Source organism: Cuculus canorus, chromosome 1, assembly GCF_017976375.1.
Source record: "Cuculus canorus isolate bCucCan1 chromosome 1, bCucCan1.pri, whole genome shotgun sequence".
NCBI classification, from domain to species: domain Eukaryota; kingdom Metazoa; phylum Chordata; class Aves; order Cuculiformes; family Cuculidae; genus Cuculus; species Cuculus canorus.
In genome coordinates this window covers 172,105,299-172,129,441 of record NC_071401.1, presented here as the reverse complement: position 1 = coordinate 172,129,441, position 24,143 = coordinate 172,105,299, and the positions used below count along the sequence as shown (strand labels likewise).

The following is a 24,143-nucleotide window of genomic DNA, read 5'->3' as shown; positions in this document are numbered from 1 at the left end:
CCTGATCTAGTGGGATGTCCCTGCCCATGGCAGGGGGTTGGAACTAGACGATCTTTAAGGTCCCTTCCAACCCAAACCATTCTATGGCTCTGCCTGTCTGGCTCTCGGTGCCGGTATCCGCTCCGCAGCGCCCGCACGAGGCGGTCAAGCAGCGGGGCGGCGCTCACCTTCCCCCCCCGGAGTGCTGCGCTCAAGCTCGGAGCGTTACGGTAGGAGCTCCAGCGCCGCGGGAGGCGGGGCTTGGTGCGCGCGCCTCGGCCGCTCTGCGCACGCGCGGACAGCGGCAGCGGCCTGGAGCGGAGGTGGCCTCGTGCGCGGTCGGGGTGAGGTTGGGGGGAGGGGGGGGTGGGCAGGGCCGTGTCCGCGCGCTTCCCGGTGTCCGCACCCTTCCCAAACATCCATGTGCCTCCCTGTGTCCTAGTGCTTCCCAAGTATCCGCACGCCTCCCCAGTGTCTACGCCCTTCGCAAGTATTCGCACGGTTCCCTGTGTCCTAGCGCTTCCCAAGTGTCCACGCTCTTTCCGGTGTCCACACGCTTCCCAAGTATCCATGTGGTTCCCGGTGTCCTAGTGCTTCCCCGGTTTCCATACGCTTCCCAGTTATCCACACGCTTCCCTGTGTCCTAGCACTTCCCGGTGTCCCAGTGCTTCCCAAGTGTCCATGCTCTTTCCGGTGTTCACACGCTTCCCAAGTGTCCGCACGCTTCCCAGGTATTCTCGTGTTTCCCCATGTCCACGCATCTGTCCGATGTCTACGCACTACCCAAGTATCCGCGCACTTCCCTGTGTCCTAGTGCTTCCCAAGTGTCTTCGTTCTTCCCAACTATCCACACGCTTCCCGGTGTCCTAGTGCTTCCGAAGTGTCTGCATGCTTCCCAGGTATCCACGCACTTCCCAGTGTCCATGCACTTCCTGATTATCCACACACTTCCCCATGTCCATGCACCTCCCCTGCGTCCTAGTGTTTCCCAAGTGTCCACATGCTTCGCTGTGACCCAGTGCTTCTCAGGTATCCACATGCTTCCCCATGTCCACGTGTCTCCTCAATGTCCATGCGCTTCCCAAGTATCTGCATTTCTTGGTGTCCTAGCGCTTCCCCCATGTTGGTGTGTTTTCCCCATGCTGTGCCCTCACTCTTCCCCCTCTTCCCTCCCGTCAGGACATGGCAAAGAGCTTGAGGAGCAAGTGGAGGAGGAAGATGCGGGCAGAGAAGAGGAAGAAGAACGCACCCAGGGAGCTGGAGAGACTGAAGAAAATCTTGGGAACCAATGCGGACGTCGTCATGGAGGAGGTGAAGGAGGTGGCAACTGTGCTGCCCCCCCAGAAGGCCATCGAGCAGGCGGGTGAGTTGCCTGGGCGTTGCCGGTTGCCTCTCCCCCCTCTCCACCCTGGTCATGTTCCCAGCGTATGTCTCACTGTACTTGTTATTCTGTGGCAGCCATGAGTGCAGGAGCGTCCCCTGGGGTATTTGTTACCATTCCTGTGACTTTCACTGTCATGATCAGACTTAGTGTTATTACAAGTTGAGAATGGTGAGTTGGGAAAACAAATTTTTGGGTTTTTAAATCCAAAAGATGCTAGTAAGTCATTCATAGAATCATTAGGTTGGAAAGGACCTTTGAGATCATCACCTCTAACCGTACCTGTCTGCTACTAAACCATATCCCCAAGCACCTCGTCTATCCGCCTTTTAACCACCCCCAGGAATGGTGATTCAACCACTTCCCAGTGCAGCCTCTTCCAGTGCTTGATAACCCTTTCTGTGAAGAAATTTTTCCTAATGTCCAGTTTAAACTTCCCCTGATGCAGCTCATTGAATCTGGTCATCCTGTTAGCTTCTACATTGTATCTGGTCACTTGTGAACAATCATAAAACGGTTTGAATTGGAAGAGAGCTTTACAGGTCATCTAGTCCAGTGCTGGTGCAGTGATCAGGGACATCTTCCAACCTGACTTTGAATGTTTCCAGGGATTAAGCATCTACCACCTCTGGGCAACCTGTTGCAGTGTTTCATGACCCTCAGTGAAAAAAGCATTTTCCTAATATCTAGTCTAAACTTCTCTTCTAGTTGAAAACCATTACCCCTTGTCCTGTTGCTACAGGCCATGCTAAAAAGTTTTTCCCCGTCTTGTAAGCCCCCTCTAAGTAAGGAGGCTGCAATAAGGTCTCATTGGAGTCTTCTCCAAGCTGAACAACCCCAACTCCCTTAGCCTCTCTTCGTAGGGGAGATGTTCCAGGCCTTTGATCATTTTGGTGGCTCTCCTAACAAGCTTATTAACGTTTGATTTAAAGTATGTAGTATCTTGTGGAGAGGATCTCTTTGTGAAGACGTCAGGTGAGGGAGGGTTCATCACTTAGCACTTGTTCCAATCACAGCACTGTATTTGCTGTTAAACTGGAGATAGAATATACTTTCCCTCCCACTTTAAGGAGGACACTAAACATAGAAAAGTTGGACCTAAATCTAAAGTAGTTTTGTAGAAATCTTATCAATGGTAGAGTGGTTTTTTTTCATTTTCAAATGTACTGCCTCAAAGTGGGAGTACTAAGGGCCCTGGTTTTCTATGCTAATTGACACTGCGTGTCACATGGTGCAGGAGTGGATGCCATTAGTTGTTTACAGATAATGCCATCTTCCTTTCTGTTCATTGAAGAGGAGGTAATCTGTAAAGCCAGTAACCCAGGAAGTGGAAACAGAAGTGTTAAGTAGCAATGTATTGAACAGCAGTCAGAAAGACACCGTCTCTTTCCAAAACTTCAGTCTGAACTAAATCATAGCCCTTGTTTCTTCTCCAGTTTATGCCACTTAAGCCATTACGATATTGCTGATATGAGCTTTCTGTGTGGCATGCAGAAGGCTCTGGAGACGCCACAGTGGGGATGTAGAATAGTGCCAGAAATCATTGTCAGTCATGCAGGTCGTTATGTGAGTATTTCAGATATTAGGAAAGACAGAGAAATGTTACGAGGTTGAATAGCAGAGCCTGTAAAGTATATTGAAAATGGGAATAGAATGCTGTATAAAAATACTTGTTCGATTAAGGGTAGCTTGGAGTATAATTTGTGATTTTATCCTTGGTCCTGATTTGTCACGTAAACTAGATGTAAAACCGTTCCGTTATGGAATTATTAGTATTGAATTTCCAGAATGTTATCAGCTTTCTGATGCCGAAGCTGGAGGAAACGTCATTGCATTGTCTTAAATCTAGTTTCTGAAGTAAATGTCTGGCTGTCTTTCCTGCACCCCCTTCCAAGCCTGCTGGCAACTTTTCTACAAGTATCCAATTTGACTTGGCTTTTGTAGGGAGATAGCAGCCTCAGAAATAAGTATATATATGTGTATATAAAAAAAGTATATATTTGTATATTTCACAAAACTATTACTACAAGTTTGGTGGAAATAATTATGTCCTTTTTGAGAGGACTTTTCAGCACTAATTATTTGTGGACCAAGGGAGTTCACATTGCTGATTGTTACAAGGACTGAAGTAAATGAAGGCTTAATCCAGAATATGCGCTTCCCATAGATACATGAATAATTTTCCAGCCTAAGAAAGTATACAAGTGTCTTAGGGAATGTCCCTGTGTTACCTTAAGGTATTTTTCACAGCATAATGTGATTTAATTTTTTATTTTTTTTAAATAATGGAACCTCTGGCAAGCCTTTGGTCAAAATAGTTTTTGTAGCTGTTTTAAAACTTTGTGAGCATCCATGAGTTTTTCAAGATAGTGACGTCCATTGAGTCTGCTTCAGTAACCTATTTTATAGCTTTTTTTTTTCATTGGTACTTTTCTCTTTGTCTTTAACCCCTTTGACAGGTTTTCTTTTATGGCCTTGGAACACGTCTGTTGAGTACTGTCTTTCTGTTACTGATTGCTGCAGCATCCTTGAGATTGCAAAAGATGATGAAAATGTTGTGCTATGTGAACAACTTGATATTTTTCTGTCCAGGAGTATTTCTTCATTTAGTTAATATGGCAGCTGACATTTATTGTGGATGTGCTTTTTTGCGGTCAAAATTTGTGTAACAACAGTTCAACTTCAGTTATGTGATAGGACAGGAATCAGAGAAGCAGCTTGTGTAGAGTTGGTTTTCTTGGGTATTGTTTTTTTATGTTGTTGGGGGCCATCTGTCCTGTGACATTTGGAAAACAAGGCTGCTAAGAAGGCCTCATGTTGTGTTTTTCTGATGTCTCAGAAGGTTTCTGGAGCAGGGATGTTTTTTGCTGCTTCACCTTTGCTGGATCAGCCTTTGGTTGTGCCAGCAGGCAATAGGCCCCTGTGCTGATTCTCTGCTACAAGGATCCATATCCAAACTTCGGGGCTTCCCAAGCACATCTCTGGGGTGCAGGTCTCTGTAGACTATCCACATGCTTCAACTGTTGAAGCAGCACGTTGGTTGTTTTCTCCTGAACTTTGTCTCCAAACATCAGACAGGCACAACAGAAAAATGTCTTTCTTTCTCTCTGTAAAAGCCTGTGATAAATCTTTTGGAATTGTTAGTAGATAAATTGGAAACAATGTTGAAATTAGTATAGCACAGTTCAGATCTGTGCTTAACAAGATGTTCCCCTTGTAGCTTTGTCTCACTGGGACACGACATTCACATGATGTTAGTTAGCTGGGGCAGTTTTTCTTGGGAGTGACTATGTCACAGGCAGTCTTCCTGATCCTAGAGATTAATCCCCTATTTCTCTCTATAAAGATATTAGACTTGACCTTGTGCTCACTTTTTGAGGCAAATGCAGCGTTGTTGCCACATGCTTCGTACTGTCGTTGTATTTCAGCTTTTCTCTTTATTCTTCTCTTCACCTGTCTTCATCTTCCACTCAAGTAAATTTAATTTCTTAGAACAGGTCTTAAACGTTACATCATAAAAAGTATTTAATTGTGCATATGTTTCAGTAAGCCCATGACTTCCTGTATGCTTGCAGCTTTTGGTGGAGACCACACATAATGTTTTAAGACACAGTATTGGAACAGATGGCAGACTGAAGAATAAGGTGCTTTTACCTAGAAATGGGCCTTTAGGGAAAATTCTGCATGTTTACTATTGGCTGTAGAAGTTCCAGGGTTGCAGTTATATTGGTACGAAAGCGCTTTCAGTGTGTAAAGCCTTCAACTCTCTATGTAAAAGTAGCGTTGTATTTACAGATATTTTTATAATTTAGGAGAATCTAGTAACTAAATAGCTTCTGTGAAGCTGATTCATGTATTTTACTCACTATAAATACCTTTCTTTTTCAGATGACTGCAAAATGGATGTAGATAATAAGCGAAACAAAAAAACTCTTCTGGACCAGCATGGACAGTATCCAATATGGATGAATTCCAGGCAGAGAAAGAAGCTTAAGGCACAGCGTGTTAAAGGGAAAAAAAAAGCAAAATTGGCGAAAGGCCTAGCCTGGTAAAATTGGCATTTTGTAACATCATGAATATTTTACTCACAAAATAAATATCCCAAATAACTACATTATATTTTTGTGCTTGGCTAGAAGTATATATTATTGTGTTACATGAACTTTTGAAGAGGCTGTTATGCCAGCACATAGAGAAAACAATATTGGTGTCTGCGAAACTAAAATACAAAAAGCAACCTGAGTGCCTTTGAATAGAATAAGTGTCTGTGGTTATCTGTGTTTTGGAGTGGGGAGGGTCTTCATCTGTTGTATTGTGAACACTGAAAGTGCTAAAGGAAATCCTAAAAATAATGAAACTGTAAATTGTTTTTGTACTGTGGTCTTCATCAATGTAACTTGTCTTTCAGTAAATTTAACCAAAGGATTCTGTAAACTCACCATATCCTTTAAATTCTTTTGTAAAATTAGTTTTGTGACACCAATTTGTGTTGCTTTTAACATTTGGTAATTAACAAAAATGGGCTTTTAACATGTAACTTAAAAGAGATTGTACACTGAAATCAACATTGAGACTGCGTGACACTTCCCTAAGTAAAAAGACTGTCAGTCTAACTTTAGTGCACAGAGAAAGCTGTTAGAACAAAGAAGTGTTTCACTGCTGTCTGCAACTGAAATATTGTAGGAACTAAATAACTGAGAGTAAAACTGGTTCTTTTATTATTAATACGAGAGAATGCAAATGCACAGATTGGAAATAAAATAGTTTTATTTAAGACCTTTTCCAAGTTTCAATAAAGTAAATGGGAATTTACTTTCACTTATGTATTTTCAGTACCCTTGATTTCTTTTAAAAATGGTACTCATCTATCATGCTTTACAATGTGGGCATTGGATAAAATATTGCATAATTGCGTAACAGATGACATTTATATGTGATTAGCTACAGTTGGTTGCATATTACTTGGCAATAACATGTGATGACAGATGCAAGAATGAGTTGCCCTGAAAGCTTGAGTTTTAAAAATGTCTGTCATTTCAAGGATGGAAATAATTACAGTACCGGTCCTGCAGTATGTTGCCCGTTGAAGTACCAGTTGTTGATACTGAGCATAACCTTTGTCCAGCTTCCTCCAGGATGAAGGTCCTGTAATCGCCCACAAATCGTGATATGTGTCTGTTGTAATAACATGGGTGTAGGAAATAGGATTTATTCTTTTAAAAGTAGATACAGTATGTATGCTAAAATACATTGAGAAGAGCTCAACCTGATAAAAAATTATTTTTCCTGGAAAAATACAGTGTTTTTTTCTTATCATTGTCGGGGGGGAAGTATTCTGTTGCTTGAGTAAAGAGCTACCGAGGTTTTCAAGGCAATACCGATGCATCTTCTGTCTTCCTGTATACTAACAGTTAATGAGACTTGGTAAAATGGGTAGATCAAAATTTACTAGGTTAGATGCTATTAATAATTTTGTACTTTAAAAATATTTCCATTAAATTGATAATACCCCTGTTAAAAACTGGTGCATCTCCTAATACATTTTTTGTTTTATTAGATAAGTGGGTCTAGATTCCAGTAACAAATATGTTAGCATTTAGATTGCTACTACTTTAAAATTTATTAGTGTGGAAGAAAGTGTTCTTTAAGGTTCATAATTATGTTTATCCAGAAATGTAATGGAATAATTAGTCAGTTTGTATTTCTTTACTATTTTAGTTACATAGACTGTATTTTGCTTGTTCTTGGCTTTAAGTGATAGCAATTTGGGTTTTTTTCTGTCGATTAAGCACAGTGCTATTTTTTATATGCTTGTTTATAAATTAGATTACTTTCAAACACCTGCTGGTGGGAAAGCAAACTGCTTTTCCTGAGTGGAGAAAATCAGACTGGGGAAGTACTCCCATTTACATGTACAGCTTCAGAGTCAGCTTATTTTCATTCTTTAGGAGCACAGCCGTATTTTGTCTCTCATCTTCATTATGGCTGCCACCACGGTACTTGCCTTACCTTCTCCTCTCTCTGGAGTTGTTCCAGTTCTGCCTCTGCTCTTTCCTCTGAAAGAGAAAATTATCTGAACAACTGAATACTCTTATTTCTGCTTTTATGACCTAGCCTTGAGCTTTGTTGCGCAAACGTACGAGTCCATTGCTTTTGTGACCAGATTAGGGATTTGAATCTGAAATGACAGACTGCAGACATTGCACTGATCTTTCATTTAGCAGTTGCTTCCTACCAGCTGAAACAATACTGGCCATGTGAGATGTTTCCTTTATGGCGTCCAGGATAAAGTCAAACAGGTTCATTTAAACTGCAGGTATTTTAAGACATCCTTTTTGGTTTCTCAGCAGAAAGAGGCTAAGAAAGGAATCAACCCTAGTCTTTACTGGAAGGTAGCTCTTCCATGTACAACTTTACAGCTCACTCGGGTGAGGCAGAGCTCTCTGTGGACCAGGAAGGATTATTGAGAGCCTGGTTGTGTGGGATCTGTAATCCAGGCTGAAGGCTCACTTGTAGACAGACAGCAAGAGCCTAACTAAATGTGCAGCATAGATGTAACCTCAGAGGTTGAGTCACAAATGCAGCAAGGAAACTCTGTCTTCTAGGATTCCGGTATATGGATATTGTAATTTTGTATTTGGAGTTTGCATTAGATTTGCTTCAAGTGGATAAATTTTTGAGTGTGAATATCAAATTTTTAGTTGTTATTGAATATATAATTTATCTTGCTGAACCTTAAACGTGTTCTGTTTAATCAGTTGATGAAAATAATTATTTGTGTTTCTCTACAATATAAAATGAATTTAAACGTATCAGGTTTTGGCTGAAATATATGTTTTAAAAGCCTGTAGAGGCATTTTCAAAGTCATAAACTATCCGCTTCTAAACAACATTGTAATTATTTTTTGATTTTTATCCGAAAAGAAGTTTTGGGTTGTGATTGAGAGAGGAAAGTTTGCAGTTGATTAAACAAACTGATGGAAGTCCCAAAGTGTGTAACTGACATGACATTTTCCGAGATTATTATTTTTTTTTAATCGTGTCACTGTTCTCTTGTGAAACTGCTTTGTTGGAACTTCTTGCTGCTGTAACTGCCATCTACGTGCAAAGTGCTGTGGTAGCTGTCTTTCATGGACCCAGGAAAGGTAGGGGAAATAATGTAGGCAGTTTTTTAAACTACAAGCATAAATGCCAGAACAGAAGGAATTAAAACATTGTCATTTTATTGAAATATTTATAAGATCTGTGTGTGTATACAGTGTAAGAACTGCATTAGCAAACTGCTGCATGTCCCACAGTTTGTTCGGAGATTCCTGGCAAGGTGGTAGCATCTATCCTTTTTGAACCACAATGCAGGACTTGATTTCAAAGTGGGTTATTTTATATGCCTCACCCTACGTACGTGGTGGTAGTGCTGTTCCTGGGCCTTCCTGGTGACTCGTTCCTGTTGTGGGACACCTTCTTTTCTGCATTGTGTAGTCGAATGGGTTGAGGAACTAATCTGGCTGAGATGCACTGAAAATATTCCTATTTCCCCCCTCTGTTTTTTTTTTTTTCCTACAAAAAGCGTTTTCAGTAGGAGGCAGTAAAGACTGGGAGCAAATAGCTGGTGAATGCACAGCTGTGTGGGGCAGTCCTCTTGCTTAAGCACTGTTCTTATCTGCCACCTTTTCCTATGGCACTGGCAGCTCTTTTCTTAATGCAGGCACCATGCAGTAGTGTGTTTTGAAGATGGGGAGAAAGATTAAGTCAAGGAAATGCATTGAACAGTGGATTTGAAAGTTTTATTCAACAGAGTATTAGAATAACAGGTCAGTGCTCTTTCTCATAGTCCCTGTTTTGTTTTGCTCTGACACTTGGACAACATCGGCTGCACTGGTGCATGTAGTCAGATGTGAGCTTTTACAGATTCTTTCTATTTGCTTTGTCTTTGGCTTCATCAGCAGCTGACACTGTGGTTATAGAGTAGACTAAATCTGGTTTGGGGATGTCTGCTGGAGGAAGAATGTCATGGCCATATGATGCAAAAGTGGTCCTCAGATACATAGTCACAACAGTTTTTAAAGCAAAAAAAAAAAACCAAAACCAAAAATAGGTCTCCTTTATCTATGCAAAGTCTTTATAATGTATATTTGTTGCTACTGCGCTGCCTTTTCCTTCTGCAGCATGAGAAGTCACAGAATCACAGAATAACCAGAGTGGGAAGGGACCTGCAAGGATAATGAAGTTCGACTCCTATCCCTGCACAGGACAACAGCAAAAAGTCGCATGGTTTCTAGTGAATTTGGTGGAAGCTGGATGTTTCATCAGTATCAGATTCATGGTGTGAACTTGTCTGGTATTACAGACTACAGGACTACAGCCTCCGCATTGCAGAAATCGGAGAGGTGCAAAGTGATCTGTTCCTCTGGGTGGCATGGTTTTAGCTAAGTTATGGCAGTTGTGGCACTTATTGTAGTCTGAAACAATAGTGACGAATTTCTCTCTTCAGGCCAGGGGTTTGCTACCCGTTTTATCTTACCTGAGGAGGGAGGGATGCAATGAGCAATGAGCAATGAGCAATGGCTCATTGCTGCAGGAAGAGGCTCTTTTCAGCTTTCCCTCCTCCCTTCTCCAGCTGCACTGCCCAATTCATGATTTCCTTCTTCATGAGAAGCAGATACTGGGATCTTTTTTTCTGAGCTAAAATGAGAGGGAACTGACAACTTTCTTCTGTTTAATGAACACTGCACAGTTGTGACAAGTCCCCCATTCCCACTATCTTTTTTTTTCTTACTGCACTCCTCAGTGTTCTGATTTCAACTTATCAATAGCAACAGTATTCAAAGGAAAAGAGATGACAGAATGGGAAGATTTTTGCACTGCCTTTTCTCCCTCTTACTAATCACAGTAATGTCACTGTCTAATTTTTCTGGTGTGCACACATCAGTATAAAAAGTCTGACAAGTTAGAAATAGTATGTGGGTTTATGTATCACATCCTACACAAGGTGGCAGGAGGACTGCTTTATCAAGGGCTTGTATACCAAGAGCAAACAATTGGTGACTTGCTTTCTGCCAATTTCAGTCTAGTCAACTGTTCAAGAGACTATGAAGGTTTTGAGTTATATTCTGGTTTGGTAAACTGCTATTTAGCATCTTTTCTTTCTAATTGCAGTTAGTTTTCTTGTAAGTCTTATTAATTCTGAATGTAAATTTTTTTTTAGCATTTCTAAACTTTTGCCTTTAACCAGAAATTGGGTTTCTGGACAGTATTTCAGAAAACAAAGGCATGTTTATTGTCTTGGTACCACACTTCCAACTCAGCCCAGCTGATCCATTCATACCTGTCGCTGTTACATGAAACATGTATAGCATGTCTTTTTTGAAGGCTGCCACATTCGTAATGAATAGGTGCAACTGCTCTCGCATGCTGCAGCTTGCTACCTCGAGTTTTCAAATTACGTTGACAACAGATGTTCTGTAAATTTGACTTTGACGTATCATCACATCTGTGTACAAAACAAGAGCTTTTTACATCAATTGATTGTGCTTCCTGGCCTGGCGCTATGTTACAGTTAACTTCTGTTCGTCTTGCTTCAGCCAAATGTGGCAAAACTCAGTGCAGAGCTGATCAGAGCCACAGTTTGTCTCGTGAAAGATTTCTGTGAAGAATTAGAGGGAGGGCTGTGTGTCAACAGCTTCCTGCTTATAGTCTCAGGTTTAGCTAGTGATCACTACTGCTATTGAATATCCTCACCTCAAATACAAAATTCAAATTGCTTCACTTAATATAAAGAATATGTGCAAAAACATATTTAAAGCTAAATTGCTTGTGAGAAATAATTAAGATAAAGATATGATACTTTTTTTTTCCTGAACTTCTTGTAGTGATAGGATGAGGGGCGATGGGTATAAGCTGGAGAGGGGCAGATTTTGACTAGACATGAGGAAGAATTTCTTCACCATGAGGGTGGTGAGGGACTGGCACAGGTTGCCCAGGGGAGTTGTGGCTGTGCCATCCCTGGAGGTGTTCAAGGCCAGTTTGGATGAGGCCTTGGGCAGCCTGATCCAGTGGGAGGTGTCCCTGCCCATGGCAGGGGGATTAGAACTAGATAATCTTTAAGGTCCCTTCCAACCCTAACTATTCTATGATTCTATGATTCTTGCACCTCCCTGGAAGGTGGTTTTGTCAGAGGGTACAAAGAAAGAAGCCAGAGGTGAGTGCACCAGATTATATGGGAGGCAAATGGTGAAGCTGCAAACTGACCTACCAGAAACCCATGCTGGTGTCACTTTGGTAATTTTTTCTCTCCTAGGTGTTCTTAAGACTGTCTGAGTTCTTGTGAAAATGACAATGTTCGCCTAAAGCAACTGCAGCCAAAGTGTGGTCTGTATAGTAGTAGTTGCCCAGACTGCTCATCATAGCCTTGTTGAAGAGAAAAAATTGTTAATTCCTTGAGCATAAGACCAGGGTGTGAGGTCATCCATGGGAAAGACTACAAGCTGGTCTGTTGATATAACAACTTTAGGAACTACTGCTTCAATGTAAGGTACAGTGCATTTATATGTAGTCACCTCTGTTTTTATCCATCCCTTTTAAGGGGATAACCAAATGATGTCAAGCACTAAGCCTTCTCTTTTTCTCTCTTGGGAGAGAAAATTGCATGTGGATTGCTTATTGTTGTTACTTTGCTTGCTGATTGAAATGAATACTGATCTGCCAAACCCTCTAAGTGTCCCAGTAAGATGGTAACAGCCAATGCATGTCCTTAACACATGCTGTCAGAGCTCATCTCTAGAACTTCGTCCTCTGCTAATTGTAGAGAGATTAGAGTTTGAGGAAGTAAACTATTTTTTTTTTTACTATAGAAATTAGGCTTTTGTCTAATTCCTTAACAAGCTCCCGCCAGACAGTCCCAGCAGTAGGAACTGAGTCTGTGCTTCTGTGCCTGGCGATTGTCCTGTAACAGTGATGGAGGGTGGAGGAAGGACAATAGGCAATGTATCGCTTCATGTCAGCGTTTCACTGTCCATAGCAGCGTCATCCAAATTCCACCAGTACCAGAGACTGGATTATAGAATCATAGAATAGTTTGAGTTGGAGGGGACTTTAAAGATCATCCAGTTCCAACCCCCCTGCCATGGGCAGGGACACGTCCCACTAAATCAGGCTGCCCAAGGCCCCATGCAATCTGGCCTTGAACATCTCCAGGGAGGGGACATCCACAGCTTTCCTGGGCAACCTGTGCCAGTGCCTCACCACCCTCATGGTGAATAAATTCTTCCTTATGTCTAGTCTAAATCTGCCCCTCTCCAGTTTATACCCATTGCCCCTCGTCCTATCACTAGAAGTCCTTGTAAACAGTCCCTCCCCAGCTTTCTCTTCTCCGGGCTGAACAACCCAAACTCTCAGCCTGTCCTCATATTGGAGGTGCTCCAGCCCCCTGATCATCTTTGTGTCCCTCCTCTGAACCCGTTCCAACAGTTCCATAGCCTTCCTATGTAGAGGATTCCAGAAGCAGACACAATACCCCAGATGAGGTCTCACAAGGGAGGAATAGAGGCAGAATCACCTCCCTCACCCTGCGGGCCACGCTTCTTTTGATGCAGCCCAGGACACGGTCGGCCTTCTGGGCTGTAAGCACACACTGCAAGGCTGATGTTGAGCTTCTCATCAATCAGCATCCCCAAGTCCTTCTCTGCAGGGCTGCTCTCAATCACATCATCCCCCATCCTGCATTATCAGATTGCCCTGAACCAGGTGTAGGATCTTGCACTTGGCCTTCTTGAACCTCACGAGGCTCACACAGGCCCACTTCTCCAGCTTGTTCAGGTTCCTCTGGATGACATCCCATCCTTCTGGTGTGACCGCTACTCCAGTCAGCCTGATGTCATCTGCAAACTTGCCGAGGGTGCACTTGATCTTGGTCTATTTCATTGATGAAGATATTAAACAGCACTGCTCCCAGTACAGACCTTTGAGGGACACCACTGTCAAGGATCTCCATCTGGACTTCAAGTCATTGACCGCTACCCTATGAATACGACCATCCAACCAGTTTCTTATCCACCGTACCGTCCACCAACCATTATCCGTTGCGGTGCTCGATGTCATCACTTCCTACACAAGCGATTCAAATTCAACAGCGACGCAGACGAAGTGAGTTGGTGCCTTCGGTCCCTTTCCTCCCAAAATGTGTTACTGGCCTCTCTAACCAGACCGTCCCTGGGTATCATCAGGCAAAACACCGTGAGAAGGAGCCCCGTCCCCTCCGAGGAGCAGCCCGAGCAGTGCCCGCGGCGGCGGTGCCCGGCAGGGGGCGCCAGAGAGGACCGAGAGCAGCGGCGCAGGGACCGCGGCGAGAAATCGCATCTCTACCCTCTACAACATCCCTTTCGCCTAAGAAATGTCCTTAGTTCCCAATCGGGACATGTATTCATTGCAGGAAAAGCTCAGCGCTGGGTATGAGGCAGAAAATGCTCTGCAGCAGCCCGTGGGGGGGTTGCTGTGGGTATTCCTGATGCTCCTCACCGTCCTCCCAACTGCCTCAAAAACTCCCAGACTTATTGCCGGATATTTTGTCCCAGTAAGGAATTTCATGTAGATGCATAAAACCACTTCAGTTTTTTTTTTCTGATTTCAGTTATCCTCTGAAAAACATTTTGAAAGTTCTACTTAATGTGATTTCTCCCCCCATCTAATTCCTTTATTGTTTCTTTTTTATTTAAGTATGTTGTTTTTCCAGAAAAAGACACAAAGGGATCCGTGACTACTTTTCACATATCACGTTTTGTTTTTAAAAGGGAGGTTCTTGGAAAGCCTTTCAGCAATCAACGGGAACGGTTTAATGAAAACTTCAGAAAGTTCCTGGAGAATTGGTTTATATTTGCTTGTTTTATTTGAATTTTTAAATCTCCACATGGTGATTTCAACTAAGGTACTGTGTCAGGGAAACCCAGAAGTGAAGTTGGCCAGAGACAAGTAAAAATGCCTGTGTTGTTTTCATTGTCCAAACGTAATGATGTGCAATAATTTAAACCAGCAGTTTCACATGGTTAAAAATGAATTGGATTTTTTTTTTTTTTTTAAATTCTAAAAGTAGCCTCAGAAATACTGAGAAGGATAACTGTTTGTGTTAGGTTAGAATTAGTTCTGAAACTACAAAAACTACAAAAACTGTTTTCTATGCATTCACAAAAAAATAACTCCTGTGGTTTCATTTAAAGGAATGCGTAGGAAAAAGAATTGCTCTTATACCAAAAATGCATCCGTTCCAGCAACTATCACTGAAGCTGATAAAAATAAATGCAGACATTTCAGTAGTAATACAAAAGCAAGATAGTGTAAGATTAGAGATACAAAACATTTTTAAAGTGCAAGATTCACCCTTTTATGAGGACATGGAAAACAAGGTGTTTTGTCTAAAGTAATTTAAAAAAAGTACATAGTGATTAATATTTAAAACTGAAAGGTATTTCTTAAGTAATAAGAAAAGAAATGTGGTGTAACTTGAAGAAATAGATTTATACTTGAAAAATATAAGTTAGCCATAGATTTAATCTGCATAAATCTTTACAAATAATTTAAATTTATGTTATGTAAGCTTGCCAATTTTAGTGAATGGGAATTGTGCTATTGGTTTGCCTGGAAACAAAGATAAAAACTTAAAAAACCCTAGAAAATCTGAAGCCCAAGCTTTCACTCAAGAACAACCAAGGAAAACAAAATGTGAAAAAAAATCTTTGCAAAATTTTCCAAATGTAAATTAAACTTATAGGTATGTTTGAAACTTTTTTTTCGTTATGACTCTTATATCCTCTCTCAATTACACTCTCCAGATTTTAGGATCTTTTATTTCAATCAGAAACCTCACTAACACAAAAATGTAAACCAACGAATGCAGCTTCTGCCCTGCCCTGACATCATCAGAGACTGTTTCATGAGAAACAGAGGACCCACAGCTTTCATTCACTTTTAGATGTAATGTGAATTTGCTGTGGAAGGAAATTAAATAATTTCCAAAATGATCTTTCCCAAGTATCTTTCCTGCGTTAAACAGGGTTTGGATTCAGTGGCTCCTAATGAATTTGGATATGTTAACAGTGACTGGATCGTATCCAAATATGACTTGATGGGAAAGCCATTAGTTTTCTTCCCTGAGGTTACACTGGGATCCCATCTGGTGATAGCTAATAAATGTGGATACATTCTGGAAAAAAAAAGAGCTTATATTGGATTCTAGTATGAATTACTGGGAGTGCAGCTTCTTCAAGTTTAGTTCATGCACTTTGGGGAAGCTGAGTTTGGGTACCTTAAAACTTGACAAAAACAACCCATTGCTCACATGACATAAGCCTGCAGTTAGTTGGTTTTTTTTTTCTATTGCAATTGTTTTTGCAATATAAATGTATTATTATGTAAAAGGATTTATGAGAAAATAAAAAACAAACCCAGGCATTCGGAGCAATTTTATATTTAATCATAGCTACAAAATTCTCACCCTGAAATAACAACTATAATTATCAACTGAGTTCCTGAACAGCTTTCCTCCTTAGTGGGATGAAATATAAATCCTATTTATCTTTTCTCTGAGGTGTCCAGAGCACATGAGCACGTAATTTCATTTTTACATGCAGTGTAAGAAAGAAAATCTTAAGAGGTATAGAAACGTATGCTTGTCTCAACAAAGAGGAAACGCTCATCCATTTTCAAAATCCTATAAATTATTGGATAATAGAGCAGTGCATTTAAAACAGTAAGGCCAGTGGTTATAGGCAGCGTATGTTATTTGTGAATGCTACAACTATTAGTAGGTGTACGTGCAGGGAACTATTACATTTCTTTCACAAAGAAAAAATTCTGTTGTTCAGCTTTTTTCTTTTTTTTCTCTTTTTCTTGACAAATCAACTATTAGCCTGGGCAAATTGACCCTGGTTTTGATCAAAGGAGAAATTCATCTCATCCTGCAAGTCCTGCAGCTTAACAGCTTTCTGTCATTGCAGAATGTGTGAGTCTTCTTTAGCTGCCGACCCCATCCGGGCATGAGAAAAGGGAGTGAGGGAAAAACTATAAAGCCCAAAATAAAACTGCAGATTCTTCTGGTTCTTGTCAGATTCAGTTACAGTGGGGCAGAAACAGCACTAAATTCACCGAGGCTCTATCAGATCAAACCAGCTCCATTATAAATATCGTTCATATAAACCATGTGAACGAGAAAGAAACTGTCAGAAGAAAGGAAGGAAAATAGATCTTCTGCACTTCAATAAATTATATGATGCTTTTATAGATTATAACATAAAAAATTAAAACTTAACATATGTATGCTTAGACATGTGTGAATGCATGTATGTGTGCAGACCCACGTGGTAGTATTAATTTAAACATTCAAACATTATAAATCCAAATATGGTACTTTAATAAAATACAGAGATTTCAGTGACTGTAGATAGAATTAGAGTATGGTATGAATATGGAAGAACAAGAGCTTTAAAGAAGTGTTTCGCATTTTCCTTGGGAGTTGATTCAACAACTTGAAGTGCTTCTGATGGAATGAACGATGTAGTGCCTTTTGGCTTTTAGCTGGTGAGTAGCTTAAAGGGTTGTGATCATTAAAGCTGATGACCTTTAAAGACAATGGGGAAGTGATAACAGAAGCCCTTCTTTACTTATACAGTTGATAGAAGAAGTTTGTTTCCTGTGTCTGTCTCCCTGCTGTAATTGAAGGAAGAATCTTAATGTAATTATCAGGAAGAATCTGAATGATGCACAATTTTGCCAAGTTCTTTGAGGTTGGTGGTGATGTGTTTGGGGTTTTTACATTTTGAGATGCTTTGACACTGTTATTAGAGTAAAGTTAACAATTCATTTACATGAAATAACTAGATGTTACTAGATGACAATGTGTTTTCCCTCATTTATGACCTCTGCTAGATCTAGTGCAGCTACCAGAAATCATTAGCTAGTGAGAAGTTCGTATGCATGTGTCAGTTCAGTAAAGCATAAATGAGAGAACACACTAACAAAACTATTAACGTTGCAATGACTACAACTATGGAATAAGAGGACGGGAATTATGAGAGTACATCAAGCCTTTTAGCAAGGGAATGAGCTACATTACAGAAGCTTAATAGAAGTGAAGCTACATATGGATTACACACCACGTACCAAAATGTGTAAATCTCTTGCTTCTTAAAAATTGTCATACTTTTTGGGCACAGCACTAACTTTGTCCTTTAAAAATTTTAAAACCAAATTTCAACTGTTTTCTTTGTCATTGTGTCAATTTCTTGCCCAGGGAAGCTGAGGTTGCTGAGTTCTACTGTCAATACCATGTATCTGCTGGTTTAGGTACAGAGTTGGCTAAAAACTGAGATGCTTTCTTAACCTCAAAGGGGTAAACCATGGGATTAAAGAAAAGACTGGTGCTTATCTGCTGAGGGTGGATTGCTCGCTGACTTAGAGATCAGTCCTTAATGACCAAAGGGATAAGAGCCGGAGTTAAAGAAAACTTAGGTTCAACAGAAACCAGGTACACAGAGGAGGAAATGCACAGAAATGAGAGCCCTAACTTCAAAATCATGAAGGAAAAAGATCTGCTACCTGTTCGAAAAGCTTCCTCTGATGCTTTCTGTTGGATTCTTGTGTTCAGTTGGTGCCTATAATTATGTGTCTGGTCATCTCCAAAACTATTGCAGACTGATAGCACATCTTTAAGTACTGCTGGGAAGCCAGAGCAGCATTCATTTGCTCCAGCTTTAGATTCTTTATGTTAGACACTTTAATCAGAGCTGGTTATCCTTAGCTCCCTTTTCAATCAGTGGAGGAAATAAAGAACAGCTCAAGGGGATATTTAATCTAATTTTGTTGACTACTTGTGTGTCTACTAACATGTTTTCCTCTGACCACTTCTGTCTGCTAACTGCAGAGAAAGCATTGGGTGAATTACTCAAAGTAGACCTTTAGCATCAGGATGCCCAATATCTTTCTCTCAAAGTTTCCTTTTTCCTTCCCACTCTCACTTCCCAACCAGTAAAGTCCATAACCTGGGAGCTGGAACCATAGAGTAAAAGGACAGAAGGGCTTGACTCCCTACAAGCAGTATTTGTGCCCTGCCTTAACTTTGAAGCTACTGCATTTGTCGGTCTGTTCTGCCTGCATGTGAAAAGGCAAGACTGTCAAGTTTCTTTGGGAGTAAGAATGTAAACAGCAGCCAGCCCTCTGGAGATCTTCTCAGGCTGTGGAATCTAGGTGAGCACATATCTTCTGTTAGTCCTGGACGTGGCATTTCCAGGGAAGGACAAGATTCAGGATACATCTTAAGTGGATGAGACTCATTTGAGACAACAGCCTGTTCAGCAGACTCTGACTCTTTTGCAGAGCCACTCGTTGCTCCCCACCTATTTTAAATAGTCATTAATCATCAAAGCCTAAGGATCTTTGCTGAAGTCTGTAATCCTGAATTAACATTGAATACTTCTCTTTTTTTGGAGCCTTTTGTTGAGTGTGGCTGGGAGAGCTCAAGTCAGCACCTTTGGAACCTGCAGGTGTGTATAAAGTCTCAGGAGTTTGAGAGTTTCTGGTGTAGAGGAGAAGAAAAACAGTACTGGGCTCTAAAGCTGCTGCTGCTGCTGCTGCACTGGCAGGTCAGACCTGGCACATGTGCATTTGCACTACTAAAGATGACTACTGCAGCTCTCACATTTTAAAACTGAAGGAAAAATTTGGCAATACCTTTGACGGAGTCACCATTCTGGTGATCCCCGCACTGCTAGGATACAAGAAACACCGCCTCTTACCAGGAGTTATCCTTCCTGCTCTGCCATATGTTGGCTTGGAGGAGACAGGATTATCAGTAGCACAGCCAGAAATAGTGGGGTGGCTGTTCATCCAGAGGTGACTCAAAGTGCATGAACTGGGCCAGCATTGTCTGTGGAAAGAATGCTCTTGAGTATTGCTGATGTCTGAATGCATAGAACCATTTATAAGGATTCTGTATCTCTTCTTGACTACAGATGATGAATGATATTTTTCTTTAATTTTATTTTCTGCTGCAGCTGCCATCGAACCTTCTAAAGTAAAAATTTATAAGCTACTGCTGTAAGTCACTAGGTGGAAGCATCTACCTTAATATTAGTAGCGTAACTTCTTATTAGAGAGGTAAGCTTTTCAGTTCCTTTCTCATTTTTAATTTCAGCATCACATTACACAATGTTTCATTATCAAATGCTATGAATTGTAGTGCTGTTGCTTTCTGGTTCGGCACTGTACTTAAGCACAAGCCCAAGTCCCTCCTAGACCCTGACCCTGCAACATTCAGGAGTGCATTTTATTTTGTATAGTGACTAGCATTTGCAGGATTGGGACTTCATTCTGTGCGACATGCAAGTATGTGTTTAAATACTTGAGTGCCTGAGCTGGGACTAACATAAGACTTTTTGCCTTGCAAACACCTTTAGCAAATACCCAGTGTGATTTCCTCACAGAAGGACCTTCTGAGCCCTTTCTTTCTGTACCACTACATCCCATTTTCTCCACTCCATGATTTCTTTCCTCTCTTTCCTCTGTCCACTCAGAATAATTGTATGCCTTGAAGACAATTCAGGATGCCAGTTAGCTGGGAGCTTGGCAGTCTGGAGAGTAGTATTGTTATGATGGAAAATGTGACTTTTTTGAGCAATAGGTCTTCTGCAGCATCATAGTTCTGTTAAGTAGATCACCACAGTCAACGTATCCTTCTTTCTCCAGGATTTGGTACCCCGATTCTTCTCCAAAACTGGTCTGGTCACTGAAGCCTAAAATAATTGCTGGATCTCTGGAACTGGTCAGGTGGAGGACAATGATGTTGTACAAATAAATGGAGATGACCCACCTGGCTGGGTAAAGCATTCTGCATGCCCGGCAATAAGGCTGCAGGGTGAAAATTTCTAGGTCTCTCCGTGCATGCCCAAAAGGCTTTCTTCCTCTGACTGCTCTCTGCTAGCTGTTTCTGATATGAGCATCTCCTAATCTACTTGAGAAAACAGAAGCAGAGTTAATTTAGTTTAAATCATCTAAGCTAACCTGGTAGGTTTTGCATGAAAGTGGATTAGCGAGTTCCACTTTGCCAGCAGAGCTCCACAGAAGATAACCGCATGCAAAGGGATTGTAAGCAACTGTTGGAGGTTGGCAGTACTGAGGCCATACTGCCCTGGTGGTGTTTCACTTGTTTCAGCTGTGGTGACTTCACAGCAGGAAGGCAGAATAGCCAGATCCTAATCCAGCTCTTCCTCCATCAACAGGTTCTCCCCCCAATGCCAGTCTTTATTGTGGGCCATACATGAATGGGAAAACACTGAGTTTTATTTTCATACTGCAGATTACAACACCGAGAAATAAACAAAAAGAAATCTGGTTTTTACTTGTTAACTGAGCAGTTTTGATTTGAAAATCACTGACAGACGTCAAACATGGGACTCCACAATGATATGTTTACACTGCCATTTCAGAAAGGGAATCTACTTTGAAATTAAGTGAAAGTATGCGGGAAGTTTGCAGAGCAGGGTACGTGTAGGGATAGAAAATTAAAGCACGATGGAGCCATCGGCATTCAGGGGTTAGGGAAAAAAATGGTATTCATATTCCTCATGTTTCTTCTCAATTGACAAGATGATCCCTTCCATTTGTGGTTATTTGCCTAGTTTTTGTCTTGATTTCCCTGTATTTTCAATTTGCCGGCTTTGGCTCTGTGTTACTTTCCTTTATAAAGGGTACTAGTGAACTGCGGAGCTCTGTACCGTTTATCGTGAAACAGAGAAAGAAAGTTATTTCTTTACTTTTTTTGTCTTTTTTTTTTTGTGTGTGAACTTGTGCAACGTGTTTCACTCAAACCAACATGTTATTTAGCACTGACTCTGCAGTTGCATTTTAATTTCATGGAGAAATGCTTAGCACTTGACACTCCTATTTTCTCTTCATTTTCTCCTGGAACAGCTGATGCTGCTTTCCATAACACAAATGAAAAAGGCTAACTTCTATAATTTGACACTTGGAATGACTTTATTAATAGAATCTGTCTGATTTGTCTACGCTTGACAAACACCAATTATTCCTCTAAAGCGGAAGTTACTCCGTTACTCTATGAGGCCTGCCTTTATATTTTATCCTGAGACCTTGTGTTTCATCTGTACAATGCTCATTTTCTTCCAAATTCACTGCTTGCTGCAGAGAATAGAGAGAACAATTACAAGGCAACTAGGTTTTTATTTTATAAATGTACAAGTTATAAGCTGCAGCGAGTTGGATAAACCCAAATAACTCTATGGAGCAGCAATAATCCAAAGCACATTCAGTTGGCTGTGGAAGTACAGAAAACAGGATCATGAAGGGACACTTTGTCGAGGTAGCTGACAGTAAATGAGATGTGAATCTCTTGTGACTTCTGATGGCAAAGCTCCTTTTGCAATTTGGGTTTGTGTTTCAAAAGGCAGCACACGGATGAGCGGAGAAAGTAATTCTTCCCTTGTATGATCACACTTGCAATATCACTTTTGTACTCCAGGCTAGTGATTAACAGAAAGTATTGCACAAACTGGAGAATTGCTTAGAGAAGAGAGCTTCAGAATACGGAAAGACAGGGGGTAAAGAGATGCTCATTCATGTAGCCAGGGCTGGAAGACAGAAGAGGTGGCTTAAGGGCCATGCTGGCAGCATACGTGATCTAAGAGCTCTATGCACTATGGTGCTATACTGATAGGCAGAATTAGGCAAAACCCTCACAACAAAATAGATATTAGGGTGCAAAATGGAAAGAAACATATGAAGAGGGAAGATATGAGCTGAAGAAAATGAGAGGAAGCCTTCCTGTGGGTCAGCGGTATGAACTTGCTGACTTCACAGGGAAATGGCAGAAACCTTGTTTGGAGCATTGGAAACTAGTCTAAACAAGACCATAATAAATGTTTGCTGGAGAGTAGTGCTGTGCTGGCAGGGAGAGCTGGGTGACCTAATGGGTCTTTTCCATCTGTAGAGTCTATAAATAATGACAGACACACACACACAAAAAAAAAAAGGTGTGAAACTTGCACAGGCATTTTTTGGAAAGAAAATCCCTTTCCTAAAACAGAGAGAAAGCAATCTGGAATCACCTAAAGACACTTATTCAACCTTATCTAAGTCTGTTTTTGCAAAATGTGTTAGTAATCCGTTGGCAGGGTGAAACCTTGGGCTGATTGACATCTAGTGGAGTCCTACCACCAATGTCATCAGGACCAGGGAGTCAGTGCGAGGGAGGCTGTACAGCCTGGAGCTCTCCAGAGAAGCCCTCACCTCTGCACTTTGACAGTGGGGAAGACTATGGCACCATGGCAGCACCATAGGTGTTTCGCTGGTGTGGCTGGTGCGTTGCTTCTTGGTCTGCCCATGTGGTTTCCCTGAGGGTAGAGCCAGGCAGGTGCTTCAGGAGCAGCAGAGGTGAACACCCCATCCCCTCACCACCCTAGATCACAGATAGCAGCAACCCACTTCTTGTTCTGTTGATGTTAACTGTCTCATTTAAACTGGCAGAGGTGAGTGAGGGAATGCTCCCATGAGTGGCAGTGCTCCAGACCTGGGGCAGGGATCACATCTGGTGGAGGGGCGATGACAAGATGTGGGATGCAGTGAGGGAGTGACTGCCTTCTCCACCATCATGGCTGGACCCAAAGGAGGCATTTGTTCACAGCCTCACAGGGCTGGAATTAATGAGCGAAAAGAGACAGGGGAACTGGCACCCACCGGAGGATCCAGCTCTGCCTGGCCCAGCTTTTCCATCTTGTCAAGTCTGAGCATGGCATACAGCTCCGCAGCTTGGAGGATAGCTGCTCCAGGGCAAGGGGAACCACTTCCTACCATAGGGGTCCTGATGTTTCCCCAACCATGTCCTGGGGCAGGGGAGGAGTCTGGCACACTGGTCCGAGCAATCCGGGAACCAGAGTTTGGCGTGTTTTATCAACCAGAACTGAGAAATAAGCTTAGGTGAGCTCAAAACAGGTCTTTGTCCCATTTTCCACCCCCAAAAAAGAAAGAAGAAGAAAAAAAGATTCACAACTATTTTAAAATCGTCTAACAAAAGAGCAGATGAGAGCGTTGCACTTGCAGTATCACTCTTTCCTTCTCACAAGCCTGCCTCTCCCCCTCACCCGTCACAGTAATCCCACAGGGCTGTTTTGTTTGGTTTACTTGTTTTGTTTGGATTGGAAAGTTCCCATTAGGTGTACCTCAAAAATTGTGGCAGGAAGACTAGAAAGTGAAACCAGCCTGATCCAGAAGAAAAATGAATAGCCCGCTTTCATTATTTTTCCTTCAATTTCAGAGGGAGCAGATATTCTCTTGTTTTCCACTTGTCCTAGAACCAATGCTTTTTGCTCGGGCTTTGTCCCCACTGTTCTTTGGAGATGCTCTGCCCTTGCTGGGCTTTCAACTGTGCCTGCCTTCCTTTTTGCAGTAATGATCCTGAGGTTTGGAAATATGAGGATGATGGTGAGGAGAAGTGGGACGACAACTGGTGCGATACAGGAGGACTGTTCCTCTGTGGTGGGCAGCTGGGTGGGCAGGGAACAGAGATGGGACAGCAGCAGCTCCCCACGCTGAGCCCAAGCTGCAGCAGCTCAGTGGGGCTTCATGGCTCCCCAGTACCTATTCCTGCCAGTTTCTCCCACCCGCTTCCTGTGCTTGGTGGCCTGGCCACACGCTCCTCCTCAAATACTCCCTTCTGGGAGATTTCTGTGACCCAGAACTGCCCACCCTTTGTCTCCTTCACTGGGAAGCGAGAGAGGGAGAATTGTCC

General features: G+C 41.8%; 1 protein-coding gene across 2 annotated transcripts; it reads left to right on the top strand.

The window, feature by feature from the left end:
- The first annotated feature begins 199 nt into the window (after positions 1 to 199).
- LLPH (LLP homolog, long-term synaptic facilitation factor) lies at positions 200 to 6,178 on the top strand. Of its 2 annotated transcripts, none has more exons than XM_054079155.1 (3): positions 200 to 323; positions 1,159 to 1,342; positions 5,249 to 6,178. In XM_054079155.1, the coding sequence occupies exons 2-3, from the start codon at positions 1,162 to 1,164 to the stop codon at positions 5,410 to 5,412; spliced, it is 345 nt and encodes a 114-aa protein (XP_053935130.1). In that variant the 5' UTR covers positions 200 to 323; positions 1,159 to 1,161; the 3' UTR covers positions 5,413 to 6,178. The 2 variants fall into 2 exon arrangements, with proteins under 2 accessions (XP_053935130.1, XP_053935140.1); XM_054079165.1 differs by having other exon boundaries at positions 237 to 302.
- The last annotated feature ends 17,965 nt before the right edge of the window (positions 6,179 to 24,143 follow it).

Bases quoted from the DNA above. Each gene is read 5' to 3' on its own strand.
- LLPH (XM_054079155.1), top strand. From the start codon at position 1,162: ATGGCAAAGAGCTTGAGGAGCAAGTGGAGGAGGAAGATGCGGGCAGAG. The intron at 1,343-5,248 runs GTGAGTTGCCTG...TTTCTTTTTCAG, and splicing joins GAAGGCCATCGAGCAGGCGG to ATGACTGCAAAATGGATGTA.